The sequence below is a fragment of the Ovis aries genome, chromosome 7 (assembly GCF_016772045.2).
Source record: "Ovis aries strain OAR_USU_Benz2616 breed Rambouillet chromosome 7, ARS-UI_Ramb_v3.0, whole genome shotgun sequence".
In the NCBI taxonomy this organism is placed as follows: Eukaryota; Metazoa; Chordata; class Mammalia; order Artiodactyla; family Bovidae; genus Ovis; species Ovis aries.
In genome coordinates this window covers 73,302,230-73,328,517 of record NC_056060.1, presented here as the reverse complement: position 1 = coordinate 73,328,517, position 26,288 = coordinate 73,302,230, and the positions used below count along the sequence as shown (strand labels likewise).

General features: G+C 39.1%; 2 protein-coding genes across 2 annotated transcripts in view; one reads left to right on the top strand and one right to left on the bottom strand.

The window, feature by feature from the left end:
* The window catches only part of KCNH5 (potassium voltage-gated channel subfamily H member 5), a 401,757-nt gene that overhangs the window by 91,471 nt on the left and 283,998 nt on the right, over positions 1–26,288 (top strand). The window contains exon 7 of the mRNA XM_004010706.6: positions 1,390–1,816. Within this exon, the coding sequence (XP_004010755.2) occupies positions 1,390–1,816 (427 nt within the window). The remainder of the gene's footprint in view (positions 1–1,389; positions 1,817–26,288) is intronic.
* LOC114115876 (obg-like ATPase 1) lies at positions 17,735–19,071 on the bottom strand. Its single transcript, XM_042252590.2, has one exon. The coding sequence runs from the start codon at positions 19,005–19,007 to the stop codon at positions 17,817–17,819; it is 1,191 nt and encodes a 396-aa protein (XP_042108524.1). The 5' UTR covers positions 19,008–19,071; the 3' UTR covers positions 17,735–17,816.

Genomic DNA, 26,288 nt, shown 5'->3' with positions numbered 1-26,288 from the left:
GTTTTCACTCTCTCTATTTCACATTTTTCTTTTTTAAAATTTCAAACATATACCATCATATAGAGTATGATAAAATGCATTCTTAACCTTTTTCACTGTAACTGTACAACGCTATAGTTAGAGTCTCATTAATATTGCATCTGTTCTACTTTACCAGATAGTTCTTCTATGTTGGTCAGAATTAAGCTCAGATTAGGGAAAGAATCTACCCAATTCAGGAGACCTGGGTTTGATCCCTGGGTTGGGAAGATCCTCTGGAAAAGGGAATGGCTATCCATTCCAGTGTTCTTACCTGGAGAATTCCATGGACAGAGGAGCCTGGTGGGTTACAGTCCATGAAGTCACAAAGAGTTGGACATAACTGAGCAGCTGACACTTTCACTTCACTTTCAGATTATGTTAGATTCCTTGTCTCCCCTCTGGGAGACAGAATTAGCAGTAGGGAAGTCATGGACTCTGTGAGACTTGAGGTGATGATCAGATGAGAGAGTCCTGGGTCACTGCTTTGTCTTCCTCTTCTGCATCAGGAATGACATTAACCTGTCTGAGTGGCTTATTGCATGCTTTGCAAAAAAAGTAACTTGGGAACTTCATGGACTGAATAAAGTCTATGGTGTGTTGAATAAAGTCTATGCTGTGTTTCCATTTGGATAATGCTCTATTTGGTATTTTGAGCCTCTCAACAAAATATGAATCTTCTGGCTGCTATTCCCTTATAGTATTCTTTTCTATGACTATTGCTAGAGGATGATAGGATTTCATAGGTATCCCATTCTAGGTTCAAGTCTTCACTTTTTCACAGCTCTACAAATTTAGTGATTTTCATAACTGGCAGGAGGTGGTAGAAGCAGCAGTGACATTTGCTCATTCTCCTAATATAATATATGCAAAAATATTTCCTGTTTGCTTGACAGTAAAACTAGGATTCCTTTTTTCAGAAGTTTTGCTGTTCATAATGTTTATAAAGTAAGAGATAAAATAAAATCTTTTAGAGCAGAGGAAACATTTTATAAGAAGAAGAAATGAAAGGTCTGAATTTATCACCCGATTTCTGTACTCTGTGTGTTGCATCTGAGCTATTTTCTTCTTTGGTTTTTCTCTGTGCTATTTATACTCCTCTTATGAGAATAAACTGGGTCTTACCTAATGAAACTTTTTTGTAAGTCCAATTATTCACAAATATCTTATTTCCTTGTGGGAAGGAATCTGCACATAAAAACTTTCTTTATCTTTTAAACATTTTTGTTGGCTTAAAGTCAGAGCTGTATTATGTATGTGTATGTTCTTAGTATATAAACTGTGCTTGAGTTCATTAAGGTGAGCCATTGTTTGTTTTCACCAGCCTTTGCTTTTCTGAAAATGTTATATCATTTCTTTTCTTTTATTCAGGGAATCAGCAGTCTCTTCAGTTCTTTAAAAGTGGTGCGTCTCTTGAGACTGGGCCGTGTTGCCAGGAAATTGGACCATTACCTGGAGTATGGAGCAGCCGTCCTTGTGCTCCTGGTTTGTGTGTTCGGACTAGTTGCTCACTGGCTGGCCTGCATATGGTACAGCATTGGGGACTACGAGGTCATCGATGAAGTCACGAACACCATCCAGATAGACAGTTGGCTCTACCAGCTGGCCTTGAGCATTGGGACTCCGTATCGATACAATACCAGTGCAGGGATATGGGAAGGAGGACCCAGCAAGGATTCCCTGTATGTGTCCTCTCTCTACTTTACCATGACAAGCCTTACAACCATAGGATTTGGAAACATAGCTCCTACCACGGACGTGGAGAAGATGTTTTCAGTGGCCATGATGATGGTTGGCTGTAAGTATCTTTTCTGTTTTTTTAAAAAAGTATTATTGTTGGCAGCTCTTCAGCTCCAATCTTGGATAGGAGTAAAATGAAACTACTTTGTCTTCAGAGGGATGTTCAGTCCATTTCATTTACCTTGCTTTAATTTTTATTCAGTCTTAGAAAATAGAAATGCAAACTGATATATTTTACTCTTTGGAATGTATTAGCACACGAAAAACAGTATGAATGGAGTGATAAAAAGATCAGAATGGTATTTCTTTGATTTAATTCTGTTTATAGCATTGTTCCCAGCAGAGCTATTTCCAAAGAAAGAGCAACATCAAGAAAGATGGTGTCTGGCATATTCCATAGGTTTTGTTGGCAATGCACTAAATTATGAAAAGTAGACAGGATGTGATGTGAGATAGCCTGTTTATAAAATGTTTTAGTTAATAGTCTTATGTAGGCTTTTACAATTTAGACTAGTAAAAGTGTTTATAAATCTTGTCTCCATTACAGAATTCTAGGTGGAATATATGCCAGGTTGAGAGAATGAAGGGATTAGTAATTGTCAGAGCATTCAGCAATGATGAATGTGTCTAGGATGAGGCATGCAGACCTGAGTACCAAACGACTTGATGATGTTCTTGGGAGTAGGATGCTTCTCTACAGGAGTGAAGGACCAGGTATTCTATCACCACCATCAGACTGAGATTGGACAATACAGGAGATCAGAACATTAAGGAAATGTATACAAAAGAAGCTGTTGAAAAAGGAGATTTTTAGGGAGACTTCACCACCATATACACCATGTGTCACATTGACTTGGATGATTTATCCAAGCCTAGTTCTGAGACCTGGAATAACCTTAGGACTGAAGTTATGATTAGTGTTGCTATGTAGCCTCTGGGTCATGTTAATTGTTTTTGGTCTAAGCCATCCTTTTTGAGATTCCATGTTATGCAATTTTATATTTTGACATTAATGGGAAAAATGTTAGAGCCTAGGAATGTCATTTGACTTGTGGAAGGTCAGTATATTGGGTCTAAACAAGGTATTTTGCAGAGTTCAGAATGTCTGCAAGTTACTGGACACTGATGTTAACAGTGTTTAGTTTTCCATACTCTTTTAATTGGGTACAGAAACAAGAACACACAGATTCTCTTTGCTGCTTAAAAGTGCGAGAGATAGAGTGTCAATTCCAAGTGATGTTTGCTCCACAGGCTTTTAGGAGGAAAGTGTTCTCACAACAAGATCTTGATGATCTCTTAATTAAACTGCTGCCTACATACTGAAAGTGATAAGATGTATTGGCAGAAGAGGTGCTTTATAAATTCAGAGACAACATTTTGTCAGATATAGTATTTATTATTATACTACTTTTTAATATTTATATAATGCATTTTGCCTTATAGTTGAGCATGGTTAAGTAAAAAAAAATCATTTTGAAGTAATTATAGACTACTGAAATTTGCAAAGATAGTCTAGTGGAAGGGGAGGATAAGACAAATTGGGAGAGTAGGAATGACATTTGTACATTATCGTGTGTTAAAAAGGCAGATAGTGGGAACCTGCTGTATAGACCAGGGATCTCAGTTTGGTGCTCTGTGATAACCTAGAGAAATGGGATGTAGGGGTAGGGAGGTGGGAAGGAGGCTCAAGAGGGAGGGAATGTGTGTATACATATAGCTGGTTCTGGTTGTATAACAGAAACAGCACAACATTGTAAAGAAATTTAACTCAAAAAAAAAAAAAAAAAGAAAGAAAGAATAGTGAGGACTTTGTGCTCTTCCCTTAGTTTCCTACAATAGTTATATCTTATAGGGCTCTAGTACAACATCAACATTGGCTGTGATAGTGTGTGGATAGCTCTGTGTTGTATTATCACATTTGTGGATTCCTGTAACCACTGCTGAAATCAACACAGAATTATTCTGTTACCTCAAAGATCTCCTTCATGTCACACTCATCCCTTCCCCAAGCCTCCCTAACCCTGGCAACTACTGAACTGTTCTTTATCTATATAACTTTGTGATTTAGAAAATGTTACATAAGTGGAATCATGCAAAATGTGGTTTTCTGAAATTGGTCTTTTCCACTCAGTCTCTTGAAATCTGTCTAAGTGGTTGAGTGGGTTAATAGTTTGTTCCTTCTTATTCCTGAATAGTATTTCATGGTTTGGGTATACTGCTGCTTAATCATTCATCCATTGAAGGACATTTTGATAATTTCCAGTTTTTGATTATTATAATAAATAAATTCACTAAATTCATTGCTAAAGGGCTTTTGTGAAAAGAACATTTTCAAAGTTTAGTTCTGAAGCAGTTGTGGAGAATAGCATACCTTGTTTGTGTATAGTTTTTTGTTTGGACATAACTTTTCAGTTCTCTGGGATAAATATCCAGAAAAGAAATTTCTTGGACAAATAGTGTTCTATTTTTATAAAAGAACTTGTCAAACTATTTTTCAGAGTAGGCATATTAGCGTAGTTTAATTTTTCAACAAGACAATAACAGAAAAATAAAATCTATGTAGAGCTGAAGGACACCATTATTCACTTTGTTTCTCAGACCCCCAAACCTGGGAATTATCTTAGATTCATGTTTTTCTTATGTATTACATCTATTCACAACAACTCTTGTTGACTTTACCATTAAAGTGTATTTGATTATTTCTCCCCACTTCTGTAGCTCACCATCCAAGATAAACTAATAATCTCCTATATGTTGCTTCTATTTTGACCCTTGACTCATAATCTCTGCTCAGAAAGTAAGAACACATTGTTCCTGTGTTCAGAGTCTTCCAGTGTTTTACATTGCATGTCAAATAAAATCCTGATCTCCCACCCCTTCAATCAAAGCTTTAATGGTCTGGCCCTCACCTGCCTCACTCACCTCACTTCTTACCATTCCCACTCTTGCTTATCCTACTCAATCCATGCCAACCATATTGCTGTACACATCAGAAAATAGTACCGTCTCAGGTTCCTTGTACTGCTTCCCCCACTGCTTATAAACCCTTCCCCTGGCTTATGCCTCAGTTCAGGCAGGTCTCCAATCAAACCACCTCTCCAGAAATTCTTCTCAATGCTACCCACTGCAATGCCAGTCACTCTTGTTCTCTTCCCTTTAATCTTTTCTTTATTGTACCTACAAGGCCTGAAACCATTTTTACTCTGTTTTCCTTTTCTTCAGAATGTAAGCTCCATGACAGTATGGCCTTTGTCTGCTTTTTTTTTTTTTTGGTCTCTATATACTCAACTTCTAGACAGTTCTTAATGCTGTGCCCAATCAAAATGTGTTGTATGGTGAATGAAGTTGAAGATGTCCCTGATGATCGTAATGAAAATTTCCAGTCCTTGATTGCACCCCATTTGGATCTCTGATGAACACACATGCCAGAGGAAAGCACACTTTGAATTGCAGCCGTGATTCCTTTGTGAAAGCCTGGTGAGCTTGCCTGCGTTGTCTGCCCGTGGTAGTGCAGCAGCTGCTTCAGCGGATTGTTGCTGTTGTCGTTTCGTTGTTAAGTCCTGTCCGAGGACTGTCGCCTGCCAGGCTCTTCTGTCCATGGGGTGTCCCAGCCTGAAGTTTCTTATGTGGCCTGATAATGAGTTCTGAGAGGCGAGGCAGTAGAGTCACCAACAACCATTTCTCCCACTGTAGTTTTTGTTTTTTACCAGAGATAGTACACGCGTGCGTGTGTATGTGTGTGTGTGTGTGTGTGTGAGATGGACAAGGGGAGGAAGGAGATAAAAAATAGGTTTATGCTTTCAGTTGTGCTAGGATTCCAGTCAGTCTGTGCTGGCTGCTTGAAACTACCACCTCTAGACATTTTCACATAGATTCATTTGAGTTTTCAAAACGTCATTTAGTTCGCTGTTGGCCTCCTTCTTCCCTACTTCATGTATAGCCAATTATATTGCTATATCAACATTTCTTTCTCCTGTCTCCTTCTCTTCAGTTCCTGTCTTGATTTCAAGATGATCTGGGCAAAAAGTGGATCCTTTCCCTTCTTGAGTTTCTGCTATATCTCCTTTCAAACCCGAATAAACCAATTTCTGATATCTTTTGAATTTGGTTTTCTTTTTATGCCTCTGAAAAAATCCATCTTCTGTAGCCGGAGTGTTCCAAGGAGATGCCTTTTAATTTCCTTCTTAGTCCTTGGGTCCTTGGTAATTTCATGGAATGCTTCCTTTGAAGCAACCCAAGAAGATGATTGAAAACTGTTAAGTGCCATGAAGTGTTACAGAAACTTCCCATAATTCCAAATCTTATTAGACACATGTGTACAAAATATCAGCCAAATGTGGCTGTTGCAGCTATTTGTGTTCTTAATATAATTTTTTTCCAATATAATTATCTTCCTGTGACAGCACCAAGGAAAACAGAGGAAACCTAGGAAGTGTTTTTAGAACCTAAGAAGTGTTATCAGCCTCAGACTTATCCAGAGATAGTGCGCGCGCGTGTGTGTGTCTGTGTGTGTGTGTGTGTGTGTGTGTGTGTGTGTGTGTGTGTGTGTGATGGACAAGGGGAGGAAGGAGATAAAAAACAGGTCTGTGCTTTCAGTTGTGCTAGGATTCCAGTCAATCTGTGCTGGCTGCTTGAGAAGCACCACCTGTAACCTTATAACTCAATAACTGAGAAAGACGTTTTTCAGAAGGTTGATGGAGATACCAACTGCCTATTTTCTGTTGAGAAAGTAATCACTGCTTGTAAATGATAGATTCTTTTTTTCTGGAGAAAGCCACCTGAAACTTTCATGCCTTCCAGCAAAGTTTAAAAATTTAAATGGCAGCAATTCCAGTTCCTAGAGCCTTTCGGAACCTTCTTCTTCTTTTTTTTTTTTTCCTTCTTTTCTTTAACGGCCTGTCTTCTCAGACTCCTCAGTTCTTTCTCCCTGATGCTGAATTGTGTGAACTCTGTCCTGGACCACACTCAAGATTCTCCTTGTTGATATCACAGTTTTTGACCATGGCCTCCCTTCAACCCCAGGCACCTTCTGTTTCCTCTTGATACCTTCTGCGTCAGCAGTGTCCCAGGGTATTTCTCTTTTCTGCTACCTAGGGATTTCTTAGGCTTAAATTTAGTGTGCCTACATTTGCTTCTGCTCAGATTCCAGATCTGGAAGGGTTGTTTCTTACATAGGTCTATTATCATGTGTTCTTTTTCTCAGATTTATCTTTTCTTCTATGCTCTATGCCTTGAGTGCACCCGCTTGGTTCTGGAAGCAGCCATTACTACCCCAGGACAGTCAGCCCCTCCTCATTCCTCTGTCTAATCATGAATGAACCTAACTACTCTGCTAATAGTCACTAATCACCACTAAAGGGCTTTTGTGAAAAAGAGAATTTTCAAAGTTTAGTTCTGCAGTAGTTGTGAAGAGTAGCATACCTTTTCTTTTTTAGATCAAGATGTGGGTAATGTCTGCCAGTTTGCTCAGTAAATACTTAATGATGCCTTCCTAAAATGCTTTCTATTCCATTTCATTCATTGAATCTTATTATTGAGCCCCTAATAACTTTCTTTTTTCAGGAGATTAGCAGACTAATTTTGCTTTTCTATTCAGAAAACACCTTCATATGCTGATGACTTGTTTTGGTTGCTATTAAACAAAGGAATATGAGTTACAAAATTTTCTGATATAGTTATCCTTTTTGCCTTAATATTTTTATGAATCCTCTTTTAAAGATGTGTTAGGTAGTTAGAATAGAAAAAAGGAGTCCAAAATGATGGTGGCTAAAAGAAAGAAGGGAAAAGTCTGTGAAAATAGAACAAAGGAAGGTCTGAGGACCTCAGGTAAAACAAACAGCCCTCCTGGCAACCCAGTTTACATAGGGCAGGCTCAGGGGAAGGAGAAAAACATAAAAAGAGGAGCCAAAATTGAGCCGGGGCTTCTCTTCTCTTTGCATCTTTTGGGTCAGCCCGCCCACATGCCTCAAGGATGTGTTTTCCTTTGCTTGCCGAATAAAACTGAGCTGTAACATGGAGCTGTAACACTGGTTTGTCTGTCGCTTCAAATTTTTGCTGTGGCGAGACAGAACCGAGGAAATTACACACTCCCCCTGACAGAAGTATCGAGAAAACAATTGCTTAGCTCTTGCTTCATTACTAAATAATCACATAAATTGCATTTTAGCTTATTCTAACCATTGTAAAAAACTATACACTTGTGTTTTTCATTACAGCTTTATAAAAAAAGAAACATAAAATAAGAATGTTTTATATAACTTTCGCCATAAATTATGTTCAACCAAAATTTTCTTTTCATTTGCTTTGTTTTGTTTTAATATATTATAAAATATTATACATGTTAGCAAACATGTTAACAGCCTATTTCAAAGGTCTATAAATACTTGGGTATTTATTTTATTTAAAAACAGTTTTCACGTTTTCCATTGTTGCCTGCTTAGTTGCCAATTGAAGCAGCCTGACTCATGGAGTCTATAATGATCAGAATCTGTCCTGGTAGGATGCCATACAAAGTAAGTCTTTAAAAGTAAAACAAAGCAGAACAAAAACTACAAATGTGAAAACTGCCTGGGTTTAACTGGAAGAGAGGAAACCCAGTCATAACGATGCTACTGTAATTTTTCAATGGTCTGTAGTTGATGATAGCTCCAACAGTCTAAGAACTTTCTATAATTGACTGGTATGGTTTATAATGCATCATGCAAATGGTTTAACACATTTAGAAGACTAGCAGGACCATCTGCCAGTGAGATATGTATGACAGGAAATTCAGATCGCCACGAGGGTAGTTAAGAGAGACCTGGGAGCAGTTAGTTACACACTGGTCACTCAGCGTCATGCAGAGGAGACAGATGCCACACATATTCTCTAGTACGTGGGCTTATTTAGCACACTCAGTGGAGTTTAGATAAAAGCCAATCTGAGAGTGTGATGTTGTACTTACCCTGCTCCATAGGAAACAGAAATAAATGCAAGATGGTGAGACTCAGAGACTGTAAAAATATATTAATAGAATAAGCTGGAGCAAAGGTCTATGTGACCTTGGATGGCTTTGGATCTCTTTGGATTTTAATTTTTTCAAGTGCAGAATGCAGAAATTGAAATAAATAACTTTTAAGGTCTCTTTCAGTACTGACATTCGATATATCTGAGGTTTGGTTAGTATAGTTATGACCCTGTACTTAGACTTGGACTGGTTATTGGAGATGAGGTTAATATGGAAAAAGAAGAGGTGTCACTTAAAAGTTTAGGACTTTTCATGTACAGTGCATACTTCGTTTTATAGAGAGTATGATATGTCTTGTACAGAATATATTCAGTAATGAGTTGAGAGGGAAGACTGCCAAGGGATATTATGGAGAAAAGAAATTAAGCTTTTGGAAATAACAGCGTTTTACCCTATAGAAGGTAGGCAGCTTGGAAGACTGAAAGATGTTTGCCTCAGGGTAAAGGAATGGACCCAGGGAGAATGCCCAGTGGGGACTCAGGGATATTTGGTCTGAATATCTAGGCAGGGTTAAAAGTTGTTAACCTTTTAAAAGGGTTAAGAGTTGTTATACTTCTCCAAAAAATTAAAAAAATTTGTCTATAAATCTTAACATGAGACTTTAGGTGACACAGATATAATAATAAGTTATATGTTAAATTTTTTTCTTTACTATTGTGGTATAGTTAGGACATAGAGTGTGGACATGCTGATTTTCATTTCTGGTTTTAGTTTAGCCAGATGGAGAGAGCTTTAAGCTTAATGTTTATTTTGGAAACTGGGTCAGTTCTTTCTATCTGGTTTACCCTTGCTTGTAAAAATACTTTTTTCTTCCCTTTTCTTTAATGAGCTTAATATCCCATGAAGAAACATATTTTGTGGAGCCCAAAGTTCAGGGTTCAGTTCAGTTCAGTCGCTCAGTCGTGTCCGACACTTTGTGACCCCATGAATCGCAGCACGCCAGGCCTCCCTGTCCATCACCAACTCCCAGTTATGGGCACCTTTTTTATGGTTTATTAGTTTCAGATGTACAGTCCAGTAGTTTGAAAACTGTTTGAAAATTGTCCTGTTTGGCATGTGTTTAGTACAAAGTATTGTGCCTAGTTGATGAAAGTGAAATTATTTGTTGCTCAGTTATGTCTGACTCTTTGCAACACTGTGGACCATAGCTGACCAGGCTCCTCTGTCCTTGGAATTCTCCAGGCAGGAGTACTGGGGTGGATAGCAATTCCTTTCTCCAGAGGATCTTCCATCCCAGGTATTGCATCCAGGTCTCCTGCATTGCAGTCAGATTCTTTACTGTCTGAGTCAATAGGGAAGCCCTAGTTGGTAGATGCGGAGAAGGCAATGGCACCCCACTCCAGTACTCTTGCCTGGAAAATCCCATGGATGGAGGAGCCTGGTAGGCTGCAGTCCATGGGGTCGCTAGGAGTCGGACACGACTGAGCGACTTCACTTTCACTTTTCACTTTCATGCATTGGAGAAGAAAATGGCAACCCACTCCAGTGTTCTTGCCTGGAGAATCCCAGGGACGGGGGAGCCTGGTGGGCTGCCGTCTGTGGGGTCACACAGAGTCAGACACGACTGAAGTGACTTGGCAGCAGCAGCAGTTGGTAGATGTGCTCATTGAACATATGTTGAAAAAAATTAATAAAAAAATGTTCACCTAGTTTAGCTTGAGGAGTCCAGGAAGGTTTCTAGGAGGAATTGACTCTTGAGCTCAGGATGCAAAAGCAAGTAGGTAAATGAGGCAAGACTAAGGTACTTTCCAGGGAAAGGGAACTTATGTGAAAAAACACAGGAATGAACTGAGTTGATCTATCTGCTGTTCTCTGCGTATTTCACTTTAGCTTGAATGGAAAGTAGGAGGAAGGTGAGGAAGAACGGTACCAAGATGCCAAAGGCCTTGTATAGTTTGAGAAGGATTTTGTCATTTTTGCTGATGGTTATAAGATAAATAAGGATTTTATTGTTCAGTGTGGAAGATAGATTGAAGGAGATGCAGGCTGTGGGCAAAGAAACCAGTTAGGGTGCTCTTGGAGTAATCCAGGAAGACATAAACTGAGTTGGTAGAGATAGGATGGATGATACAGCTTAGAACTGGCAAATCTTCTATTTTTTATAAAGGGCCAGATAATTGTCTTAGGCTTCACAGGCTAATGTCTCTTTTGAAACTACTCATCTTTGCTGTTGTAGTGCTAAAGCAGCCATAGAAAGCATACAAACAAACGAGCCTGCTACATTCTAATAAAACTTTAAACAGATATAGATGGCCAGAGTTGGCACATGGCCCATAGTTGCCCATGGTCTAGCATAGGCAGTTTGGCTTATAAAAAGACCTTGAACTTTGGAATCAGACAAATCTAGGTTCATTTTTTATCTTTTATTAAGAAATTGCATTAACTATCTAAACTGTCATCTATAAAATGGAGATAATAGGCCCTACATACAGAGTCATTTGAAATGCTAAATAAGGGATTGTATGTAAAATTCCTGGCATGCTGCAGTCCATGGCGTTGCAAAGAGTCCACATGACTGAGCGACTGAACTGAACTGATGTACAGTTCCTGAAACATTTAAGTTGTTTTGGTGAATGAATGAATGAGTGAGAGTAGAAAGAAGAGTTCAAAAGGACTTGTAGATTTCTGGCTAATTCCGATAAGAGAATGACAAAGCTCTTTCTAAGGTGGGAAAGAAGGGGCAGGTAATACTGGGACAAGAGGGCAGTTCATTTTGGAGATGCTGAGTGTGAGGGATTTGCAGGTCATTTGTTAGAAATGTCCACTAGGTTAGAAGTGATAAAATTTAGAAGTGTGGCTTTGGATTCCACTTTCAATTTCAAGAAAATACATATTTGGTTATTATATATGCATGGGGTTTCCTTTCATGTTACAAAGTAGAAGACAAAAAAATGATTTTGAGAGAAGCTTTTAATGAAAGTCTGCTTTCTAAGAACAGGTATGTTAGTCAGGGGAGGATTGTATTTTATATTTAGTTGGAGGATATTTGTTTTATAATGTTGAGTTGGTTTCTGCCATACAACAACTTGAATCAGTCATATCCCCTCCTTCTGGAGCTGTTCTCCCCTTTCCCAGTCAGGGGAGAATTTTATTTACTGATGACAATAAGATACTTTGGGACCTTTAAATAAATTTAGTTTTGATTTCCATGATTGTGTATATTGCCTGGGGCAGGGTGTTGCTTTAAAGGGAAAGTGGTGCTCTGCTATAGAGAAACATTGAGGACTTAATGATCCTTACACATGTAGTATCAAGGGTCAATGAACATATGATTTAAATTTTGATGGAGATAAAATAGTTAGATTTTTTCCCCCTATGTATTGAAAGACTAACAAATTCAAAGATGACTATATTTAGAACATGTTAAGATAAAAGTCATCCACAAAGACCTTTGTTGTTGTTCAGTCACCAAGTCATGTGTGAATCTTTGCCACCCCATGGACTGCAGCATGCCAGGCTTCTCTGTCCATCACCAACACCTGGAGAGTGCTCAAACTCATGTCCATTGAGTTGGTGATGCCATCCAACCATCTCATCCTCTGGTGTCCCCTTCTCCTCCTGCCTTCAATTTTTCCCAGCATCAGGGTCTTTTCCAATGAGTCAGTAATTCGTATCAGGTGGCCAAATTATTGGAGCTTCACCTTCAGCAATGGTCTTTCTAATGAATATTCAAGACTGATTTCCTTTATGATTGATTGCTTTGATCTCCTTGAAGTCCAAGGACTCTCAAAGGTCTTCTTCTACACCATAGTTCAAAAGCATCAGTTCTTTGGTGTTCAGCTTTCATTATGGTCCAACTCTCACATCCATACGTGACTACTGGAAAAACCATATCTTTGACTAGATGGACCTTTGTCAGCAAAGTAATGTATCTGCTTTTAATATTCTGTCTAGGTTTATCATAGCTTTTCTTCCAAAGAGCAAGCATCTTTTAAGTTCATGGCTGGTCACCATCTGCAGTGATTTTGCAGTCCAAGAAAATAAAGTCTGTTATTGTTTCCATTGTTTTCCCATCTATCTGCCATGAAGTAATGGGACTGGATGCCGTGATCTTAGGTTTTTGAATGCTGAATTTTAAGCCAGCTTTTTCACTCTCCTCTTTCACTTTTATCAAGAGGCTCTTTAGTTTCTGTAAGCTTTTAGTTCCTCTTCGCAGATGGTGTCATCTGCATATTTGAGGTTATTGATTTTTCTCCCAGCAATCTTGATTCCAGCTTGTGCTTCATCCAGCCTGGCATTTTGCATAATTTGCTCTGTATATAAGTTAAATAAGCATGGTGACAATATACAGCCTTGATGTACTCCTTCCCAATTTGCAACCAGTCTATTGTTCCATGACCAGTTCTTACTGTTGCTTCTTGTCCTGCATACAGATTTCTCAGGAGGCAGGTCAGGTGGTCTGGTATTCCCATCTCTTGAAGAATTTTCCACAGTTTGTTGTGATCTACACAGTCAAAGGATTTGGTGTAGTCAATAAAGCAACAGTAATGTTTTTCTGGAACTTTCTTGCTTTTTCTATGATTCAACTGATGTTGAATTTGAACTCTGGTTCCTCTGCATTATCTTAATCCAGCTTGAACATCCGGAAGTTCACAGTTCATGTACTATTGAAGCCTGGCTTGGGGAATTTTGAGCATTCCTTTGCTAGTGTGTGAGATAAGTGCAATTGTGTGGTAGTTTGAGCATTCTTTGGTATTACCTTTCTTTGGGATTGGAATGAAAACTGACCTTTTCCAGTCCTGTGGCCACTGCTGAGTTTTCCAAATTTGCTGGCATATTGAGTGTAGCACTTTCATAGCATCATCTTTCAGGATTTGAAATAGCTCCACTGGAATTGCATCACCTCCACTAGCTTTGTTCATAGTGATGCTTCCTAAGGCCCACTTGACTTCACATTCCAGGATGTCTGGCTCTAGGTGAGTGATCATACCATCATGGTTATCTAGGTCATGAAGATCTTTTTTGTATAGTTCTCCTGTGCATTCTTGCCACATCTTAATATCTTCTGCTTCTGTTAGGCCCATACAGTTTCTGGCCTTTATTGTTCCCATCTTTGCATGGAATATTCCTTTGTATCTCTAATTTTCTTGAGGAGATGTCTAGTCTTTCCCATTCTATTGTTTTCCTCTATTTCTTTGCATTGATCACTGAGGAGACTTTCTTATCTCTCCTTGATATTCTTTGGAATGCTGCATTCAGACGGGTATATCTTTCCTTTTTTCATTTGCCTTTAGCTTCTCTTCTTTTCAGAGCTATTTGTAAGGCCTCCTCAGACAACTGTTTGCCTTTTTACTTTTCTTTCTCTTGGGGATGGTGTCTCAAGAGCCTTTTCCATCATCACAGTTCGAAAGCATCTATTCTTTGGTGCTCTGCCTTCTTTATGGTCCAGCTCTAACAACCATACATGATTACTGGATAGACCATATCCTTGACTCTACAGATCTTTGTTGGGAAAGAAATGTGTTTGCTTTTTAACACACTGACTATGTTTGTCAAAGACCTTTAGGCATGGATTTAAGTATTGCTTTGGAATGCTCCAAGAGACTTTTCTTTGGGACACTTTCTAATCCAGTTAGTTCCCAAGTGACTGCTTCTTACCTATATATTTGTTGTTGCTGTTGTTAATTTTTACAAAAATTGTGATGACTGAGGTAGGCCTCCCTTGGAGTTCAACTGCTAGAATTAAAAAATTCTCTTTGACGCTAGCTCTGGAACTACGCTTTTAGCTCCTATCTTCTTTCAAGTTGAATTTATGTTTAACAACCCCCAAAACTCTTAATCTGTGGAAGTCTAAATTGGGAACCTTACAGGTTTAAAATGAATTAAAGGAAGGAAGCTTAAGCTCATGCTTCTGGTTAGACTTTAGCAAAGATGACAGATCTAGTGTTAACTGTTTCAATGAGACTTTGGGGTGGAAGCTAAGACATCAGGAACTTTTCCTATACTACACTGCTTATGTGTTTGTAAAATTCCTTGGAAAAGGCTTCAAAAGACCTTCATAGTAGGTGAGTTTCCCCAGCTCCCTTCCCAGGGGAGGCCCAGTCTGGAGAACAACATCACTTCTCTGTGCCCCTCCCACTATTACACACACAGGCACTCTAGATTCCACTGTACCTAAATAATTCCCAACCTGGATTTGTCTGTCTCTTTTGCTCCTCTTCCAGGATTGCTGAGTACTGGCTGGAATAAACCACACATCCCTGTGAACAGGCACCACTAAAATGCATGGTTCACAGCCTTAGGAATCCTTACTTATTTCAGGTCATCTCCTGCTCATGTTTGCAGAGTAGCTATTCTTATGCAACTTGCAATATGTTTTCTTCCCACTTCTTTAAACCTATGACCAGTGTTTTTCATCTCAACCGTTGGCCCTCCTTTTATTTCTTTGAAAAAGAAAGGACAGTTATAGCAGACATACATTCTTTTCATTCCTGACCCCTTTCTGACAAAGGCAGGCTAGAGGAGGGTAAGGGGTGAGAGATGAGGTGAGTAAAACACACAGTTACTACAGGCCAACGTAGTAGCTTTTCTTCTGACTTAGATGGTGTTACTTTTGAAAGTTTGGGGCCAAAGAATGGCATGATTTGTCTTATAATTAATGAAGATAAATTTGGCTGCTGCATGGAAAATGGACTGTAAGGGACAAGGATGGAAGTGGGCAGACAGGTTAATAGTTAAGGTGAGAGAAGATGGTCATGGTGGTTAGATTCTGGACAGTTGGTTAGTGCCAGCAAAATGTGAGGGTTTGAGAGAAAGTTAAGGTGAGGATTCACTTTTAGCCTTTTGGTGTTAGAGACTATGAAGCTAAGTTGTGCATGGTCATTTGTCGTGTCTAGTGGGCAGTATTCAGTATGAACCTAGAGTTCTGTGAAGTGGTCTAGGATATGGACATAGATTTATTTTGTCTCTTGGTGTTTTCTTTCCTCCAGTTTTTTTCCCTTCTTTTTTCCTGTGTTGTCCATCTATCTTTCTACTGGCCCCTATAAACATGCTCAGTTTAGTTCAGTCACTCAGTCATGTCCGACTCTTTGCGACCCCATGAATTGCAGCACGCCAGGCCTCCCTGTCCATCAGCAACTCCTGGAGTTGACTCAGATTCATGCCCATCGAGTCAGTGATGCCATCCAGCCATCTTATCCTCTGTCGTCCCCTTCTCCTTGGGCCCCCAATCCCTCCCATCATCAGAGTCTTTTCCAATGAGTCAACTCTTCGCATGAGGTGGCCAAAGTACTGGAGTTTCAGCTTTAGTATCATTTCTTCCAAAGAAATGCCAGGGCTGATCTCCTTTAGAATGGACTGGTTGGATCTCCTTGCAGTCCAAGGGACTCTCAAGAGTCTTCTCTAACACCGTAGTTCAAAAGCATCAATTCTTCGGTGCTCTGCCTTCTTCACAGTCCAACTCTCACATCCATATATGACCACAGGGAAAACCATAGCCTTGACTAGACGGACCTTAGTCGGCAAAGTAATGTCTCTGCTTTTCAATATGCTATCTAGGTTGGTCATAACTTTTCTTCCAAGGAGTAAGCATTTTTTAATTTCATGGCTGCAGTCACCATCTGCAGTGATTTTGGAGCCCCCCAAAATAAAGTCTGACACTGTTTCCACTGTTTCCCCATCTATTTCCCATGAAGTGATGGGACCAGATCCCATGATCTTCGTTTTCTGAATGTTGAGCTTTAAAGCCAACTTTTTCACTCTCCTCTTTCACTTTCATCAAGAGGTTTTTCAGATCCTCTTCACTTTCTTCTATAAGGGTGGTGTCATCTGCATATCTGAGGTGATTGATATTTCTCCTGGCAATCTTGATTCCAGCTTGTGCTTCTTCCAGCCCAGCATTTCTCATGATGTACTCTGCATATATGTTAAATAAGCAGGGTGACAATATACAGCCTTGACATACTCCTTTTCCTATTTGGATCCAGTCTGTTGTTCCATGACTTCCCTGGTGGCTCAGATGGTAAAGCGTCTGTCTACAGTGCGGGAGACCCGGGTTTGATCCCTGGGTTGGGAAGATCCTCTGGAGAAGGAAATGGCAATCCACTCCAGTACTGTTGCCTGGAAAATCCCATGGATAGAGGAGCTTGGTAGGCTACAGTCCATGGGGTCGCAAAGAGTCGGACATGACTGAGCGACTTCACTTTCACTTTGTTGTTCCATATCCAGTTCTAACTGTTGCTTCCTATGTTGCTGCATACAGATTTCTCAAGAGGCAAGTCAAGTGGTCTGGTACTCCCATCTCTTGAAGAATTTTCCACAGTTTATTGTGATCCACACAGTCAAAGGCTTTGGCATAGTCAATAGAGCAGAAATAGATGTTTTCTGGAACTCTCTTGCTTTTTCCATGATCCAGCAGATGTTGGCAATTTGATCTCTGGTTCCTCTGCCTTTTCTAAAAACAGTTTGACCATCTGGAAGTTCATGGTTCATGTATTGCTGAAGCCTGGCTTGGAGAATTTTGAGCGTTACTTTACTAGCGCGTGAGATGAGTGCAATTGTGCAGTAGTTTGAGCATTCTTTGGCATTGCCTTTCTTTGGGATTGGAATGTAAAAACATACACATATGTAAATAAAACACGTGACTTTGCACTCTCTTTAACTATTGACAATCTACCAGTTCTACCCTTTTTTTTTTTTTTTTGGTTTTGTCAAATGTTTTATTGAGTGTAGACATCTGGAGTACTGTAAAACATGCATTATCTGTAGATTCAAAAAGGAGCAAGCCACATTGTCCTCACTTTCAAATGTGTCAGGCTTGGCATACATGATTGAGATTAATGAAGTATCATGAGAGTAATATGGTTCCTGAAAAGCTTCTACAATTTGGAGTAGGGTCTTAATCACGTGAAAAGCAAAGCTGTTCACATTTGGTGAACTTGCATCTCATTGGAGGTACACAGTATTTTAATTTTAAAACAAATAAAAATAATTGTTTGTAGGAGATTCCCATCACCCCAACTTTACCTGCCCTTTCAGTTTTCAGAAATTTTAATTAAAAAAAAAAGTATATGCCTTTTGGGAGTTGTACATTTATCTGAGCAATAATTAAAATTTATTTCTTCTTCGGTTGCTGAGGTGTATTAAATTTGAAAAAGATAATATCTCCATCTTCAACAATATAATTTCTGCCTTGTTGTCTGTACTTTCCAGCAGCCTTGACTGCATTTTCAGAACCTTCCTCTTTAAAATCTTCGTATTTCATTACTTCAGCCATAATGAATCCTTTTTCAAAATCTGTGTGAATCTTTCCTGCAGCTTGAGGAGCCTTTGTCCCTTTCCTGATGGTCCATGCACGCACTTCATCTGGGCCTGCAGTGAAAAAGTATTCTAGTTGGAGTGCTGCAAACCCAGCCTTAATGATCTTTGGCAAAGCGCTTTGTGTCATGTTCGCTTCCAGATACTTCTGTCTCTCCTCAGCACTCAATTCTTGCAACCTGAGCTCCAAGGCCCCACTAAAAGGGATGACCAAGGCACCTGGGTCATACTTGTCCACCCACTCTTTAATTTTTATCAACCATTTGTTTTTCTTTCTAATGTAGTCTTTTTTGGAAAGATTAACCAAGTAGACCATTGGCTTTGAAGTCAGAAATAAGTGTTTATTCAATACTTCAATCTCTTTGTCATTCCAATTATGATAGAATTGAACAGGTTTCTTCTGATCTATAACCCAGGATTTGACTTTGCACATTATGTCATATTCAGGTTTTAGTTTTTTATCTCCACCTCTCACAGCCACTTTCTCTAGTTTATCTATAATGGGCCCAATCATTTCCTCATCTTTAAGCTGAAGCTCTTCATGTATTATTTCTATATCTCGAACAGGATCTACACTTCCTTCAACATGTGTGATATCATCATCTTCAAAAGCACGTGTTAAATGAAAGATTCCATCACAGGCACTAATGTGAGATAAAAAGGCATTCCCCAGGCCTTGCCCATTGTGAGCTCCTTTCACAAGGCCAGCAATATCCACCACATTTAGAAAAGCAGGAATTTTGCTTGCTGGTTTGTGGTACTGGCAAAGAAAGTCAAATCTTTCATCAGGCACAGGTACTCTGCTCTCATTCGGATCAATAGTGCAAAATGGGAAGTTTTCTGCTGAAGCTTGACTATTGGTTAATACATTGAAGAAGGTAGATTTCCCAACATTTGGTAATCCAACAATACCAATTTTCAAGGAGGTTCCAAATCTTCCAATGATTGGGGGTGGTTTAATTCCATCACCTCCCTTTTTGGGGGGCATCGTGCTCGGGGCGCGTGATGACACGGGGTCCCAGCGGCAGCGGGAGATGGGTCCTACTGGCAACGGGAGGTGGGGAGCCAGTTCTACCCTTAAGCAGGCTTCCTAAAGCATGTGCCTTTCCTATTGTAGCTCTACTTTCTACCTATTGACAGTGTACTTCTCCTATACCACCTCTCAAAGTACATTTGCTAATTTCACAAACACCTTTTCATCCATATAGTAGTACCTTCCTTGGTTTTGTCAACCTGAAAAACAAGAATCCAGTTCAAGAGGCAAAATGTTTTTTGGGGATCAAAGAATTACAGTTGAAGGTACACAGATATAGGTAGAAACCCAAATAGTCTTCTGATCAATGGAGAGGAGATCAGGGTTTTTTTCTCAGGAGAAAGAGGAAGATGAAGTAAGTTGTTTTTCTTAGAAGTGTTCATTGATATAAGATGATATAAAGCTAGATTTGTACTTCGGTTGGTTAGGTGACATGGTCACTAGGTAAAAGCTCATTTATCAATCATTTCAACAGAAAGAATATTCTGGTTTATTTGCAGCCTTCTTAAAATGGTGGCAGAGTGGTGCAGTTCATAAGTATAGAAAATGTGATGTGCAAGGATGTTTCCCTGGAATGGTTTCTCTGGCTCTGTTTTAAATGTGTCTACTAATGTCATCTTTCGCAGCTTCTTTGATGTTTATTTCTCCCTGGTACCCTCCCACTGCTCTGGGTATTTCTTCTCTGTTTGCTTTGTTGGATCGTTGTACTCTGTCTGTCTCTTAAATATTGAACACCGTGATACTGGCAGCAATTTATTGAAAGATCAAAGGCAACTCTCCTGATAGGCTGAGCAGTGTCTCCTTACAAGGAGTGATTTAAGGGAGTCAGCCAACTTTAAGATCTATTCCTGAGTGTTTTGCCTGATGATCTTTTCTTTACATGTCCTTCCCTGCAGAAGGCCCCTGTGAAACTGCCATTTTGTTCTCTGAAAGGTGTAAGTCTAGCCTCTATCACCATGTCTGCTCAGACTGAATTTCAAAGTAGTTCACTGTCACAATGAAGAGAAAAGAGATGCTGAGATTTCAGAGGAGGGTGAAGAAAACATTTGGAACATGGGGTGCTGTTTGGCAGGCAGGCATGGAAAGGAGCTAAGGTGATGATGCCAAGAGTGAAGAGACTCTTCGAGAAGGACATTTTTTTTTTTCTTCCTAGCTCTAAGTTGGGAAAATAATCAAGGATTGATGATTCACGCCCCTTTTCTCTGGTTTCCTGCCATGAGAACTTTCTTCCAAAGTCTGCCTAAAGTATCCCTGTCCTCTATTTATATCTCATTATCCTTTTATTGTGGTCTGTAATTATACTCTTTCCTTCTTTATATACTTATTGCTTGTCTCTCCAACTGAAATGGGAGCCGAGAAGATTGGAATCTTGTCTGTCCGATTCAACTCTCTCTCCCTGGTATAATAGGAACATAGTAGGTGTTCAATAAATTCTTTAGAAATGAATGGATTTTGATATTCCATGTGTGAAAATTTTAAATTCAGAGCAAAGCAAAACTGCACTGGTTCTCCATACCTGAGTTTTTAGTGGTGGGTTTAAATAGATATTAAAACTTAGATACATGAATAAATGTGGAAGATTCAGTTTTCTGTAGCTGAGCTCGCTGAGTTGGTGACCTCTCTACTCCTGCCACCCTGACTCTTTTCTACCCTTGAAAGTCCCCTTTAATGTTGCATCTGTCCTGTGGTTGTTCCTATCCCCATGTGTCTGTCAAGTCCCAGAATTCTGGATGGGAGACAGGATACACTTCTCTGTTCTTTTCACATTTCCCTTTAAACCTATTTTAGGTTTCTTTTTTCACCTATATTTCTTTCTATTCTGCCCACCTGTGTTTCACTGCTCCTTCCTTTGACCCCATGTTTTCTGGAAAAAGAACTAAGGTTTAACCTTAAAAACAGAGCACAATAAGAATAACAACAACAGAAAAAGCCATTTGCTGTCTCAGGGGCCTGGCACTCGCAAAGAAAATCTATGCTTTCATGATGACTGTTTTGGCTATGGGCTTAAAAAATGTCTAATTTGAAACTCAAAGCTATGCTGTTTTCTTTGTTCTTAGCTGCCTTTGCACTTCCTTTGAAAAGTGACTGCTACCATTTCATTGGGAGGACAGCAGAGGGGCCATTAGGAAGAACAAAGAATTAGAGGGACGAAAATGCTGTGTGTGCGTGAATGTGTGTGTGTGCACACAGGCACACACAATCTCACAAGTTCCTCATCCTCAATCATAACTAACTGCTAAGTCAGTTAATACTTGTTCTTCCAGCTTTAAAAAGTTTTCTTTGTTGTTCTCCTATTTCGTTTGTCCTTGTAGGATCATGGTTTAAAAATCTATTTACTGTTATTTTGTGGAATTTTGGGAAGTAGCAGAGGCGCATAAATGTAAAGAATCATTTTGCCCATATTGGCTGGGCCTTTGTGTCTTTTTGCATGCTTCTGTCAGTTACACTGGTTCTTGCTTCTCTTTCCTCTGTTTATTCTCCAGATTTGTACAGCCGTTGATCTAAAATTTTGCACTAGTATTTGCCACTTGTCTCAGTCTCCTAAGTAGGGAATACACATCCTTACTAAACCCATCAGAAGCCCATGGATATAATATGTGTCTCCTTAACCTGCAAGTCCACTCCAGTGTCTGCTTGACTTCGCAGCTGTGCCGTATGGTCCCTGATCTTTGGCGTTCCTGTGCTGTTATGACTGTCTCCGCTCAGTCATTCTCTTTTGCGTTCTTTTCCCCTGTATGCATTGGCGCCAAGCTTTCTCTCATACTACATCGGTCTTCAAGCCCATCTCCGGCAGAGTATCTTTTCCCAATCCCTTAAATATATAGAATGACACTGTAAAAATGATTAAAAACTGTCATTAGCTAGATTGATTTGGGTGGATGAAGTCTAACCTTTTCCTGTAGGTTTATACATTAGAGTTAAAGGGAGGCATCAAATTTACCAGTATGATGAATGAAGCCAGACCAGAATATATTCAATTTCTTAGTGTCAGGATTCTCTTACATTCTTAGGACTAGTCATGGTCAGCAATAAAAGAGTGAAAGGAAAAACCACCCTCAGTATGAGGGGCTAAATTTAAGCCAGTCAGGGCTAAATTCCTCTTCTATCAGCCTTTAATAAATAGCATGAAATAGACTATAGTGGATATAGCACAGTGATGTTTGGATTTTTTGAGAAACCTGTTATAGGTGTTTCTCAGTTTGTGTTTTCTCTGAAATTCTGTCAGCTGGAATACTTCACTGAGGCAGTCAGTGTTGGATGGGAACATATGTGCCTTTGATGAAAGCCGCTTTGCAGGGAAAATCACTGGTCTTCCTGTGAAGCTCTATCTTGTGAACATTGTTATACAAGCGCTACCTTTAAGGTCTTGAGCTTGAGTCTGAAGTCCTAAATAGGTTTATAGAGTACAGGCTTACCAGCTGAGCAGTAGTAAAAATGAAATGTTTTCCTATTGTGATATGTGGAGCTTTTCTGTTGTCTGATAGAACTTTACATAGAGAAATTTACATCAAGAGAAGGCTAGCTAATAAAAATCATCATGGTTACTGGTAAAGCCTTAAAGATTTTATGAAAAGGTTGTATCCTCATTGTAAATCAAGTGGTCAGAATTTCTGGAATAGAGAATGGAGGGAATGGTGTAGGGTGAGGTTAGAAAGGTAGTGGGACCTGATCTTTCAACCCAAGAAGCAGGTAGCGTGGACAGAATAGTTTCTCTCTGAAATACATGTGTTGAAGCCCTCACCTCCATGTGACTGTACTGGAGATAAGGCCCTTAAGGAGATGATTAAGGTTAAATTAGGTTAAATGAAGTCATAGCATGAAGCCCTGATCTGGTGGAACTGGTGCCCTTCTAGGAAGAGAAAAGGACAACAGGGCTTTCTCTCTCCCGTGTGAGGACACAGCAAGACGGTGACCTGTTGGAAGCTGGGAAGAAAGCTCTCATCAGAACCCCATGCTGGAGCCTTACTACCAACCTCCAGAACTATGAGAAAATAAGTTTTTGTTGTTTGAAACACACAGTGTGTGGTAAAGGTTATGGCAACTCAGACAGACTAAAATAGTGGGACTCTGTTTTTTTGTTACTACTTATTCTTGGCATTTTTTTCAAACATTAGTTCTTTGCGGACTTTAGATTTCCTAACAATCTAGTTAACTGTCTGCCCAGCAATAACTCCCAATTTAGGCTTTGAAATGCTGGCAGTTCCTTTAACTGCATCCAACATAGTACTTTGTGCTGAAGAGCATCTGAAAGTTTCGTACATTTATCAGAGCAGCTACGAAGATGCACGTCCAGCTTGTCAGGCTCCTTTGCACTGAATTACTTTAATTTCCTAAAATTAAAGGTTGAGTTGCTGATGCAAGCCTATGTTTCTTTTTTCCTTTGCATCCTTTTCTTTCCTCTTGCCCCCTTATTTTCCTTCTGTACTAATCACTTGTAATATTTTCTGCCTGAAACATTTTGAAATGTTTACTGTATGGTATTCCAGGATTTATGAAACATTCATCTGTCCTTGATCAATATGTAGTCTCTGTAATTTTTAAAGCCTTTGCAATCTGGAATGGCAAGAACTTCTTTTTATATGTTCCTCTGGTTTATGTATTAGCAACAACAAAAAAAACAGTACCTGTGAGGTCTTTTCTGTAATTCTTCCAGATTTTATTTTTCTTAATATGGGCATTTCTTTCTTCTTTAATATTTTGTCAGAAAACACTAAAACATTAAACTGTTATATGCAGTCTCTGGAAATCTATAATTGGAAATCTAACTTCAGATTCCAGAGTTATGTTTACAAGAGTTGATTATAAGCTGTGTTGTGGATATGTGATACAGACTATGGACCATCTCTGTAATATAGGCACAAAAGAGCATGGCTACTCACTAGGAATTTAACGGTTTAAAGATACCAGGTAGATACCAGGGGCAATGGAGAGGTTGGTTAATTCTTTATCTTCTAACTGTGAAATGCAGAATGAATATGTAATGTTTAAGCTTCCCTAGTGGCTCAGACTGTAAAGAATCTGTCTGCTATCTGGGAGACCCAGGTTTGATCCCTGGGCTGGGAAGATCCCCTGGAGAAGGGAATGGCACCCCACTCTAGTATTCTTGCATGGAAAATCCCATTGGCAGAGAGCCTGGCGGGCTATAGTCCATGGGGTCACAAAGAGTTGGATATGACTAAACACACACACACATATGCATATCCTGTGTAACATTATGTATCTTAATTCATTATGGTACCCAAGGGAAAAACAAAACAGTGTACTTGTGGAGAATTTTCAAAGAAGAGGAAACATTTAGATGAATAGTTAAATATGCAAACTACAGTTACACAAAAGAAAGCCATATGGTTTAATGTCGTACATTAATTTGTTTTAAACCTTTTGTGGTTTATTTTCAATTTAAAATGAATATGTGCCTTAATTAGTTTTGAAGTGGGATAGGAAAACATATGTTTTTTAGTTAAACACAGAGTAATTTATGCGGTATTCTCTCTCTTATTCTTGGTGCTAGGTCTAAATTCCAGTTGACAAAAATAAGTGTGGTTCAGAGACCCAGTTTCAGCCCATCTTTATTATGTTAGTATATGTCTTTTTTCTTCTTGTTATACTTTGCTTAACTAAAAAGAAAGAATTTCTAGGTCTTCATTTGACTATTAATCAAGCACTTATGTAAGAAATTTCATATTTATATATATATCTACTATTTAATACGAATTTGTATGCCCCAGTGCCTTAATTTCTTATGTCTTTGCCTGACTATCTTTTTATCCATCTATTAGCATGCATCCTAAGTTGATTCTAAGCTGTGTTGTGGCTTCAGTTATGTCTGACTCTGTAACCCTATGGACTGTAACCTGCCAGGCTCCTCTGTCCATGGGATTCTCCAGGCAAGAATACTGGAGTGAGTTGCCATGCCCTCCTCCAGGGGATCTTCTTGACCCACATCTCTTATGTCTCCTGCGTTGGCAGGTGGGTACTTCACCACTAGCACTACCTGGGAAGCCCATCTATCTATCTAATAGAGATAGGTATAGCTATAGATATCTAGGCCCAAGGATACAAAATGAGGTACAGTCATTTTCCTGCTCTCCAGACCACAGAGATATTAAAGAAAAACTGCCTTATAAAGTTGAATATGGAAGAAATAAAATTTAGAAACCTGAATGCACTCATGTAAGGTAGAACCCAGAATATATGTCCTCTACATCATTATCTCTTGGAATAAACCAGAAAAAGAGTCTGGTTATAGATATAATCATAGAGTCCTATGTATGTCATAGAGTTGTTATGAGGTCAGATGAAATAATGCATCATGAGCACGTTTTGTTTTAAAATTTTAAGCACAAAAATTATTGTTGATATTCTCAAAATACTCAAAATCCAGCCCCTGGGTGTCTGTTCCTGTCAAAATGAGGCAAATCAAGATGTATTTTATTCATCATATCTGAGCCCAGAAGGCTGAGAGGTGGAAGAATCAGTTCTTGCCCATCCTGAAATCAGGTCACAACCAGCCTGGTGGGTACTGAGAGGCAAGTGGGTCCTGATTCACTGGAGGCCTCAGGGAACAGCCAGTGAGATGTGTACATACCTGCTTACTTGTGGTTCTATGGTGCAATTCTTTCCCCCGGTGGTGTGTGTGGCTTTAGAGAGTTATTTCTAGTCGTAAAAATTCATGTGTCTTCATGGAGATTTCCTGGGATATTGATGACCCAAAACTTGGTCAGAACAGATGGAGTTGTCTCTAAACCTTTCTCCACCACATTCAATTTCTGGGTATAATACATAGCCATTTTCTTCTTCTTACTAATGGTCTATGACATATTCGTTAGGATTTGAGATTCTATCTACAAAGTCATGAAACACAAATCATACTTTTTTGTGTTTCGAAGAACAAGCTTAATTTTTCTTCCATTTATTCAGAGAAGTGATAGGTTTTTAAGATTCTGTTTTGATTTGCTTTGGATTAATAAGGAGTTTTTTGTAGCAAGAAAGTGAAAACAGAGCCCTATGTCCTTGCAGACGTGTTTAATTATGGAACATGCTGAGCCGCATTTGACCATTTTTTTTGTTGTTTCTAAACTAATGTCAAGCTCTCTAGTCTGCTACGAAATGTGTTTTTCACCTCTACAACAAAGGATAAAAATAAAATAAATGGTTTGGAAAGCACCTTGAGATACCTAAATGATAGCCACACATTAATAGAATTAATAGACATTAATAGAATGACAAATTAAT

Coding starts and splice junctions, on each gene's coding strand:
- LOC114115876 (XM_042252590.2), bottom strand. CDS start 19,007: ATGCCCCCCAAAAAGGGAGGTGATGGAATTAAACCACCCCCAATCATT.